At 38.2% G+C, this 10,906-nt stretch overlaps 2 protein-coding genes across 2 annotated transcripts in view; both read left to right on the top strand.

Annotated features, from left to right (window-relative positions):
• The window catches only part of LOC106525284 (zinc finger CCCH domain-containing protein 14), a gene marked incomplete at its 5' end in the record, with an annotated part of 6,384 nt that extends 5,749 nt beyond the window's left edge, over positions 1 to 635 (top strand). Inside the window, 1 exon segment of the mRNA XM_014019461.1 lies at positions 427 to 635.
• A 4,672-nt stretch (positions 636 to 5,307) lies between these two features.
• batf (basic leucine zipper transcription factor, ATF-like) lies at positions 5,308 to 10,732 on the top strand (the record flags this gene model as incomplete). The annotated part of the gene is given in 3 exon segments (XM_014019459.1): positions 5,308 to 5,445; positions 6,082 to 6,186; positions 9,718 to 10,732. Coding segments are annotated over 3 exon segments (375 nt in total). The 3' UTR covers positions 9,925 to 10,732.
• Between the last annotated feature and the right edge of the window lie 174 nt (positions 10,733 to 10,906).

Genomic DNA, 10,906 nt, shown 5'->3' with positions numbered 1-10,906 from the left:
AAAGTCAGCTGTTTAAATTTACTTCGTTACCAGTTTTGTTATGAAACATTTTCTGCTTGACTTCAGCTTCTGCAGCAGCTTTCAGCAATAAATATTCACACTGTATTTTCACAGGAAATGCAATTTCTCTAGTTGTGTGGTGGATATTTATTCACCTTCCTGTTTGCTGGAAGTTTGAACCCATGGTAACACATAAATGAAATGTCATCATTAGACTCACATTATCTGCTTTATTGTCTTTATTATAAATCTAAATCTAAATTCTATAACCAACCGTTACTGGAACACAACACAACTTCACCTAATGTTAACATTTGCTGTTCTTTGTATTTTTTTCATAAATTTTGTCCGCTGTTATGGAAGATGCCTCTTCATTGGTACAGTCAAATTTTTTGTAAAAAAAAATACTTTTTTTAACTTGATAAGATCAGTACAAGCAATGCAATATTAAAGAATAATAAATATTGAATTTCTGTTAAAATAATGATTTTTCTCTTACTGTATAGGTCACATTTGCTCAAAGTGTTTATGTAAAACAAACCAATCAAATCTGCTTGGTTCTAGAGGCTTAATGATTCCTCAAAACAGAATTCATAAACTCAAACAGTAAAATAAAGACATTTTTCAACAAATGTTTCTTTACCTTTTTTGTCTTAGCAGCCAGTCGGCTACAACCTTCAATTCTGAAAAAGGTGGGATGTGTAAACTGTCAATAATACAAAATGCAATGATTTGTAAATCTTCTAAGCCTATATTCACAATAATGTACAGTAAAAGTTATGTGTAAACAAAAATTACTGATTTTTAAAATTTTTCTGGCTGGGGAAAATAGGGTCATTTTATATTTTATGACAAACAAAAAAGTTGAGACAGCCAGGCACAAACAGATTATGAAAGTTGGTGGTAACAGTAATAATTTGACAGAACAGTTTGTATCTAAATTTACAACAGGTCTGTAAGTTAAGTATTTTAGAGAGGCTGAAAGTCTTAAAATTACTCGTGACATGTTCACCAGCTGGACAAAAAATAAATAATTAAAATTTTATGTTAGTAATAATGTGAAGGCATATTTCATAGCACTAATGGACACTGAAAAATAAAACATGATTTTTTGTTTTTAATTAATTAAAAACAGAATAAGACAACTAATAAAACATATTATAATAGCAGCTTATTAGAGGGGATGAGAAATGGAGTAAGCCTGTTTAAAAATAAGAGATTAAAAACGTGATTTAAACATCAAATTGGTGGTGCAATTTCATAATGCTCCTTAACAAATTTGGAAAGACTAATTATCCTATCAACTATATATTTATACAAAATACAGGCAGAAAGTATATAAAAACTGTCTAAACATCAGATCAACCTGGAAGCCTTTAAGAAATAGAAGTTATAATATATGACCTGAGAAATGCACAATATTTCAGTTTATTCATCATCAGTATCAAGATATTTATCATTATTTTGAAGTTGAATCAACTTCAGTTCTTCTTTCCACCACCAGGTGTCACTATTGTGCACCTTTTGGTGACGTCATTCCATAAACACTCAAATGTCCTATCTGAAAGTTGTCTCCTCGCCGGGTGTGGTGGCGCGCGCCTGTAATCCAAGCTGCTGGGAGGCTGAGGCTGGCGGATCGTTTGAACTCAGGAGTTCTGYCCTGCAGCGGACTATGCCGATCGGGTGTCCGCACTAAGTTCGGCATCGATATGGTGCTCCTGGGGGAGCTCGGGACCACCAGGTCGTCTAAGGAGGGGTGCACCGGCCCAGGTCGGCAACGGAGCAGGTCAAAGCCCCCGTACCGCTCAGTAGTGGGATCGTGCCCGTGAATAGACACTGTACTTCAGCCTGAGTAATACAGCGAGACACAGTCTTTTTATATTCCTCACTAAACTACTGCTACAACACAAACACACAATACTGCATCTTTGCTTCACAGCTGCCACAGCTCTACATTCTTTGTCTTTATTATTTAGCACAAACAAGCTTTTCCACTGGAGCTACAGCGCCTCCTTCTGATGGAAAGTCGTCTTTACAAACATCTGAGAGGCCTTCGTTTTCAGCAACCTTGAAACGAGGTTCAAAAACTTTCAACAAAAACTGCTTTGTTTTTTGTTTTTTTGTTTTTTTCACTGTAAAATGTTCACTTTTATATATTATTTTCTGACTGAAGCAGAACTGTGAACATTCAGGTGTCAGACCTCAGCAGGAGGAAGTTTGGTTTTAAATGTGGCTCTTCTCCTCCCTTGTCCTGCAGGGCCCAGCAGCTGCAGTTTTGACCAAACTAGTTCTTTTTTAAAGCTCAGCATTGAGGATGAACTCTCAGATTCTTCATWTATGGGACACACAACATATAAAATGCTGACAACATCAAAACAAAGAACTTCACACAGAAAGACAAGACAAGACTATTTTTGTGAACTTCATATGTGATTCCTTATTTCTTAGCAAGTTTCTATTCAGTATGTTGATATTGGTCAAGGACATCATTAAAACATAATAAAAACATATTAATACATGTTTTAGGTGGATATTTTTTAATTACATTATATAAAACCTCTCTAATACCCATATTACACCATTAGGTGGCGAGAACATCCTCACTCCTGACATTACAGAGAAAAGGCATAAGTTTAAAACTCTTTCTTGTAAACCATTTCCAGGTTTCTCTTGTTTTGTACCAGTTCAGCGTACAATTAAAGTTTAATGCTGACATATTTGTCAAGACGTAATGCTAAATTGTTCACTGATGTTAAAATAGTTTATTAAAACTGTGCCAATTGGACCCTGTTTTCAACAAAACAAACAAAAAAGGGTCTGTTTAAATATTTTTTTAAATCTGTCTGTCTTGTTGTAACTTTGATCTTGTTCTGAGAGGAAACTATATATATATATATATATATATATATATATATACACATATATCTATATATATATATATATACATTTATACCTATATACATATATACATATAGGAGTCTCTGAGTGCAAAAAGTCTAAATTAGTCTCTACCAGTGCTGTGTAGATACCTTTATTTTCTGTTTGAGTCATATGTTTTAAGCCATTCAGTTTTCTCCATTCCTTGTTACGTTTACTGACAATAAAGTCACAGTATTTGCTGCGGAGGTACTAAACAAGGTCACAGACTTCCTGCTAACCAGTTTCGCAAATTTTTGTTTCTGAAGGTTCTACCGTCGCCTTCGCTCTCCCCTGGCTCTGGGTCAGACTCTGGCTCCAACATGAACGGAGTCCCGCCCACACCCCACTTTCAACTCACTACCTGGCTGTCACACTGTCAATCAAATTGTGATGTGTTCTTCGTCTCTCACACAGTGACCACTGGAGTCCTTTGCACCATTGACCCCACCATAAAGATTATAAAGGGGTTGATTTTATCCCTTTTAGTCAGTCACCTTTTAGCTCATTTGCTTACAAAACAGGGGTGGGACTTGAAAGCAGTATTACAAGCAGCCACTAGGGGGCACTCATCCTTTGTGGCTTCAATTTCTTGATTTCAGCCCTGTATTAATAAAAAAAAAAAATACGTGAACAGCATCTAAAACATATTTTTAAAAATTGGATTTTCCACATTTAGTAGAAGTTTAGGAGAAGTTTATTTATAAGTAGTTACCTAAACACAGAGTAAACAGAGTCAGTCACTTCATTGTTTTACTAGTAATTTGAAGACTATGAGAAGTCTCGGTTCCAAGAAAGTCGAACCACTCATATGAGGATCTCAAACATTAACAACTGTTTTAAGAACAAAAAACACATTTACAGCTAAAGATAAAATACAAAATCATATTAAACACGACTCAAGATGGATAGAATTAGAACAATTTAGGGAAACAGTCAAAGCTAGAAAGGCGCTTTGTTTACTTTCAGCTCAGTTTTTTGAGTGTTGTTGGGTCGTCTGGATTTGTCAGCTTTTTTTATGTTCATTTTTTTTCTTTCTTACAATCTCAACTCCTTTTTGGACGCCGCTAAATGCCAAGTATCAGAAATGCCCGAGCCTTTCAAAATTCCTGCGATGGTGGAACATGTTTTTGTGTGGGAGGACTGTTCTGCCAAGCAAAGCTGTTTTAGTCCTGATTCTTTTTTTTTTTTTCTCACAAGAAAATCTTGTTCTTGCACCACCAAATGCCTTCTTGTGACGAGGCCAAACAAGAAAGAGCCTAACAAGTAAAAAGGGCACCACGGCTTTAGATTAGTCAAAAGATCAAAATTTTAAAAATCCTGTTTCATTTTGTATTAAAGTCAAATTTTAAGAACGCTCCTCTACATTTAACATTTAACCTCCTCAAAATGGACATTTTTGTTTAAACCATCCCCTACGCTTTAACACCTTCGGCCGTTTACAGGAAAATGCAACGAGGGAATTCTGAGTGGGGGGTTTTGGGGAGCCCACTGAGGGTTTCTCAATGCAAAAAGTCCTAGACGTTGCCTCACATATATTTCATATTTTGCAGCTGGCGTGTCGCAAGCAATTTGAAGCGTGGCACAGTAGTGGAAATCACCACAAGACGTGTCGATATTCACAACCCGGTCATCCATGTGGTGGTTTGGGATGTGGTGTCTCTGGGGGACTGAGTCGAAACGTAGCATCGACAGTAGCTGCTGAAAACAAAAAAAAAAAAAAGAAGAAAAGAAAAGAAAAAAGGGAAGCAAGTAAGCTTAATATGTTTGCTTAATATAAATATACACACTTCGTTACAGCTCAAAGATTGTGAAAAGTGATTTTAATCTCTCTTGAAAGAGTTTTATTTTGTTGTTGTTGCACAAAATTTTGTCGTTAAACAAAATTTTTTTGTTTGTAAACAAAAAAATCTGTGATCAAAGTGACGCTGACATCAAAGGCAAAGTCATATTTACTCATATTGTGAACTGAACTCTTTGAAAAAGTGTCATTTTTCTGGAATTTACACAATTACCTTGTATGTTTTAACTTTCCACCAGACATGTGACTTCCAGTCTAATGCAACTTACCCAGATTCTTACCAGAAGCCACATCAGATACTACTAATTAGGTAGACAGCTATAGTCTCACATTGTGGTGTGTGTGTGCGTGAGAGAGAGAGAGCGCGAGAGAGCGAGAGAGAGAGAGAGAGCGAGAGAGAGTGAGAGAGAGAGAGAACGAGCGTGAAGGGTGAAAGAGAAGGAGGAGTGTCAGAAAGGGAAAGAAAAGAGGAAAGAAAAAGCCTCATTACTCATTGAGTGGTGAGTCGAGCTCTTCTGATCACTTGTTCTGCTACAAAGACTTTCTCTCTCTCACTCTGTCTCTCACACACACTCACACACACACACTCTCACACACACGCGTAGTATAAGAAATACAAAGCAGAAGTGGACAAAAACCCAGGTCTTCAGTCGTTGTGGTTGGCTATGGCTCAGGGGTCTGACAGCAACGACACAAGCTACAAGTCCCCATCACCTGGAAGCAGACCGGTGAGTGATCCATCACTTGATTAATCCAACTTTTATTTTTGTTTTTCTGCGTATCTAATCTCTTTGTTGCGTGATTCATCCAAAAATGAGCCGAGCATCACCGGCTGTGGCTCTTTTCGCAGTTTCTCGGGGTGTTTCACGCATGGGCTGCAGGCATGACTCGCATCGAGTGTGGGCTTTCTTGAATTACACAATTTCTCGCTCGCCCAAATTGGTGGGAATCCTTTTGTGCTGTTGTTGTTTTGCAAGTTCTGCGAGATCCTCTGAGCTGGATCGCTCTCACGTGTGCGAGTCGCCAGCACGTTCTAGAAATCCTGCACAACTTTGGGTAGTTAGTTAGTTAGGAGCACATGGCAGTTTGACGACATCATTAGCTTGACTCAGCATCACGAAATGGGTTACTTATTGTGATACCACGACCAAGTGAGCGCTCAGGACGTGAAACAGGGCGTGCGTTGCACCTAACCGATGACTCTCAGCCACTCCCTGACCCTGCCCTGAACACAGGCCTTGAAACATCTGCTGCCAAACTGCCTCTAAAACAGATCAAACTGGCTTTTTTTTTGACACACAAAGCCAATTCTCATCACAGAATTCTCAACTCACTAACCCGACCTCCATGTTGTTTCTTTCCAGAGCTCCTCGGATGACGTGAAGAAGGTGATGAGGCGAGAGAAGAACCGGATCGCTGCCCAGAAGAGCAGGATGAGACAGACTCAGAAAGCTGACAGCCTTCACTTGGTGAGGACCCCAGTCACACCCATGCTGGAACATCACAGCAGCCTAACTTTTACTTTAAAGGCGAACAAAATGTATTCAGTCGAAAGGTCAAGCATGAACCCTTGAGGGCATACACCTGCAGACGGCCCAACCCTCTGTGAGCCCCCAGGGTTTGGGCTGTATTTTCAAAAAAAGAGAGAGCTACCTGACCATGTGGCGATGTGTCATGGCTTCTGTCGGACTGCACACTTGCTCTGCGTGTTTGCAGAAGCTACGATAAGGAATAAATTAGCACGTGTGGGCAATCACTTTCTTTTTTCTCCCTTTGCTACAGAAAATCCAGCACCAGCCGAGTGCAATGACAGGAGAGTCTCTCGTTGTGTTTTTGGCGACGGTTTGCTTTAGATGCAGAAACATTAGGAGGTGATTGTTCTCTTGACTTCCTCGTCCCTGCAGTGCCATACTATGTAAATCACGATTCTCTGAATGAGAATCAGATAAAGTGGAAGGATTTTTTTTTTCTTTTCAACATTCAGAGAAGCCGCGTCTTTGGCCGTAGTACATTCAGTGTAACAGGTCTGAAAGCGTGCGAATCCTCCCAGCCTGTGTTATCGTTCTCTTTAAAACCATGTCACATTTACAAAGAATACCACGGGGGACCGCACAACATGCTCTGTGGTTTTTGCTCTTATCGTCTCACTAGATAAACAGGAAGGTGAATTTTCCCTCGCTGTGACACGGTGGCTTATTTCCTGTTTCTTCAGTAGTATTTTCTTCTGTGTAAATGGGTTTGAATGTTGCACGCCGTGGGCAGGAGGGGAGAGAAAAAAAAGGCCGTCACTTCTTGTAAGAGTCTAGAGCAGTGGGCTGTATTTGGCTAAGTGACGCAAGTGCAGGGGTTTGCCCAAAGGTCGTGTGACAGTAAGGCCCTGAAGCTTTTGGTCATGATGAAATGACCTTTTCAACACTTAAATGGAAGATTTCTTTTTCCACTATTCCCACACACAAACACACACAGACACACACAAAAAAAAAACCTGCAATGGGCTTTGACGTACAAATTGCTTTAAAATATCTCGAAGCTGAAGATCAGAGCTAAAAGTATGACGCTGTTTTGGAAAATGTTGTTCTCCAACTGTCTGAATGGTGCTGTTGCAGGCGGTTTCTAGTGGGGTTTTTTTCTTTACACCTTTGCAACACTGTTTGGTACTTTGTATTAAAACACAGGCTGCACACTCCCAAGCTGAATGAAAGAGCACATGTGCTTATTCACTTGTTCACAAGAAGAGACCACTGGTATAAATATAGGAGTTGGAATTGCATCATTATTACTGTAAACAGTTTTTTGCGTAATAAACTATAAAAAAATAATAATGTTACAAAATGACGTAGTTAAATTCATCTTGTTTAAGCCTTAAAATATAGTAATGCTTGAGCTTGTCCAATATATGTAAAACTGAGTTAAAGCCATTTTTTGTTTGCTAATGTTGTTTAGCTGTGGTGGCCATCTTGAACTGGACTGACTCCAAAATGTAATCAGTTGTCGCTGTACATCCAATGATTAATTTCTGAGAGTTTCACCAAAATATATCAAGAGGTTCATGAGATATTTTGCAGACAGACAAACAAGATAAACTCCAACAGTTGATGCTACAGTTTTAAGCAAGTGTTTTGCACAGTGAGTAGTACTTAAAGTATGTGTTACAACTGGCTCTTGTTTACTACCATTCTGAATTTTAGCAAGTTATCTGCAAAACTCATTAAATTAAAGTCATTTTTTTGTTTTCTAAGATCAGTTGACATTTGCAGCCACTTTAAATTGGATTAGCTTCAAAAGGTAATCACTTGTAAAAGTACATCCAGTGACTATTTCCTATAAGTTTCATTAAAATCCATCCAGTGGTTAATGAGCTATTTTGCTAACAGACAAACTCGACTTTATTTAGCTATTAGTGAAATGCAAAAATCTTGCATCATCTGTTATCACTCAGAGTTGGTGTTATTTATCAGTCTCATCTGCTACAGCTCCAAATTTGAGGTAAAACTGATTGGGTTTTACTGATTTTTGTGTTTTTTAATGACAGATGGCTGTGGCAAACATCTTAAATTGGGTTGACTTTAAAGATTAAATTAAAATAAGTCCAGTGATTCGTGAGACATTACGAGAACAGACAGACACAAAAACATTATTGTAGTGTTCATCTTTTGGTAATGGGCAACAATTACATACATCTGTCAATAAAAGATGTAAAAGTAGTAGAAGGTCAGAGTAAAAACAGTCTTGTCATATTGTTAACCTGTGACTGACTTTAATGTTTAATTTTCTCCTAGCTCAGACAAACTTTGTGCATATTTTGCAAAAATGTATAAAACCCCCCAAATGTAATGAATTCTCATCATTCAACATTTCGTTATAAATGTCACTGAAAACCACAATGAAACCACAATAAATCTTTTTTTCCCCACATTTATCAACCTTTTGAGGTTAAAAGGTTAACTTCATAGATGAAACAGAATAATTACTGATCTTTAAAAATCTTTATAAATTTGAGATCTTTTGTGTTTGTGTAGTATAAATGTTGTTTTGTACTGACTGTACAACAAATTGTCCCTTGGGGGTAAAAAAAAACCTCTTGAACTTGAATCTCTTTTGCAGTTTAATAAAATATCTTTAATCCTAGCAACTAAAAACAACCATTAAGCATGTTAATGCATGTAGTTTGACATTCATAACTATTAGAAAGAAGCATTTCCAGCTAAGTTGGTTTGTCCGTGGCTAGAGTTTAAATACAACTCATTTATGATAACCAGGTTCATTTAAATTGATTAAAAAGATGTAGCCTAAGCACAAAACTGAGCTGAAGCCAGTAAAATAGGCCCCAGTTCACTTGTTTTTCTGTGTAAACAGGGCTAAAATTCCAACTTAATGATGACTTTAGATATGAAACGTTAACAGCTTGAGGTGGGGAACTCCCAACAGTGGAAAGAAGGGAGAAAATAAGTTCATTGATGGAACACACTGGTGCACAACACAAAAACAGAAACACACAGGTACAGATCAGCGCTTTGTATATTTAGTGATTTTCTCAAACAGCTGTTAATGTGATGCTACATAATATCCAGGGGTGTCCATTCCTGCTACTCGAGGGACCACTAACCTCCATGTTCTAGAGGTTTCTCTGCTCCAACACCTGATTTGAATGAAAGGGTAATTAACAGGTTTTGCAGGCCTTGAAGAGGTAATTCAACCATTGAATCAGGAGTGTTGGATCAGAGGAACAAGTGAAACATGCAGGGTACGAATGGACACTGATACTGTTGCACTTCCAGCAGAAAGAACCTGAAGTTTTTGCTACATTAACCATATGTTTGCTTGAAACTTGTGACAAATTTGAGTAGGATTTTATTAGCTCTGGGCACATTTATGCATTTTTTTAAATCTTTTTTTCCCCAACTATGAACACACAAACCCAGAGGTTATGCTTAATCTAAGCCTGGCACTTGATTTGAATTTAGCTGACTTAGCTCTAACCTCCCTGTCGTGTTTTCCAGGAGAGTGAAAACCTGGAGAAGGAGAACGCCGCCCTGAGGAAGGAGGTGAAGCAGCTGACCGAGGAAGCCAACTACCTGTCGTCCGTCCTGAGCAGCCACGAGCCACTGTGCACCGGGCTGGCCCCTCAGACCCCCGACCTGCTCTACTCTCCCCATCAAAGCAGCTTTCACCGCCAGCACATTGCTGTTCCGCACTACCAGCGCTGAGACCCGCCCGCCTCCAGGAGGACCATGCTGCCAGAACAGAAGACCCACCTCAGAGGAGAAAGACTGACCACAGACGTGTCTGTAATTGTTAGTAAAGAACTATAACATGACGTATTTATTTCGCTCCTGCTCACTTTTTTTTCCTTGCTTTCTGATTGTGAATCGAAACAGTCAATGTTTACACGGAGAGAATAGTGCACGCTCAGGTGACTCACATTTTTGTAAATTATGCTTTTATTTTGTAGTGTCATGGAGAACACCCTTTTTGTCACCATGTCATGTCTTGTGCTCCAAGTATTATGTGTTTTTGTGTGTACATGCTCAGGATTTTAATGTTTTTTTTTTTAATTTAATTTTGACAGACGTTGATTGTGGACAAAAAGAATGTAAAGTCAAGATTCTTAGAACAAATCAGGCAGTGCAGGGAGAACGGACCTGACTTGTTTACTGGTTATGAATCAGTATCAGGAAGATCCTGCAGAGGTATTTATTATTGTCATATGTGATGCTTTTTGGGACTGATCATCTGCAGGGCACTTTTTTTGTTATTTTTGCTCCTGTTTTTGTTTGTTACAGCTGTGTAAAGTCTGCACAGATTTTGATAACAGAAAAGGCAACATGTTTTTCTTTTTTTTTTTTTCTGGAGTCCATAGATGGCGCTGTGTACATTGTGAGAGATGAAGTTTATATTTATAAACAGAATTTGTAGGCTGCCTTATGTGGAAAGTAATTCAACACAACTGAGGCATTCGTGCCACTTCTTTCTTGTGTATCCTGTTTATGGTGAATAAACAACTCGTTATCTCTACAGTGTATAAAAGCAGGAAATGAGTGTAATAAAGTGGCTATAATCGGTATAATTTACAACAGAGCTGCTAATAATATTATATCAGATATTCTCACATTAATTAAGGTATATGAGTGGTTTAAAGCCCCATGAGATATATAAAACTATATATATATATATATATATATATATATA

The sequence above is a fragment of the Austrofundulus limnaeus genome, unplaced genomic scaffold (assembly GCF_001266775.1).
Source record: "Austrofundulus limnaeus strain Quisiro unplaced genomic scaffold, Austrofundulus_limnaeus-1.0 Scaffold222, whole genome shotgun sequence".
NCBI lineage: Eukaryota > Metazoa > Chordata > Actinopteri > Cyprinodontiformes > Rivulidae > Austrofundulus > Austrofundulus limnaeus.
This window is presented reverse-complemented; position numbering and strand designations above follow the sequence as displayed.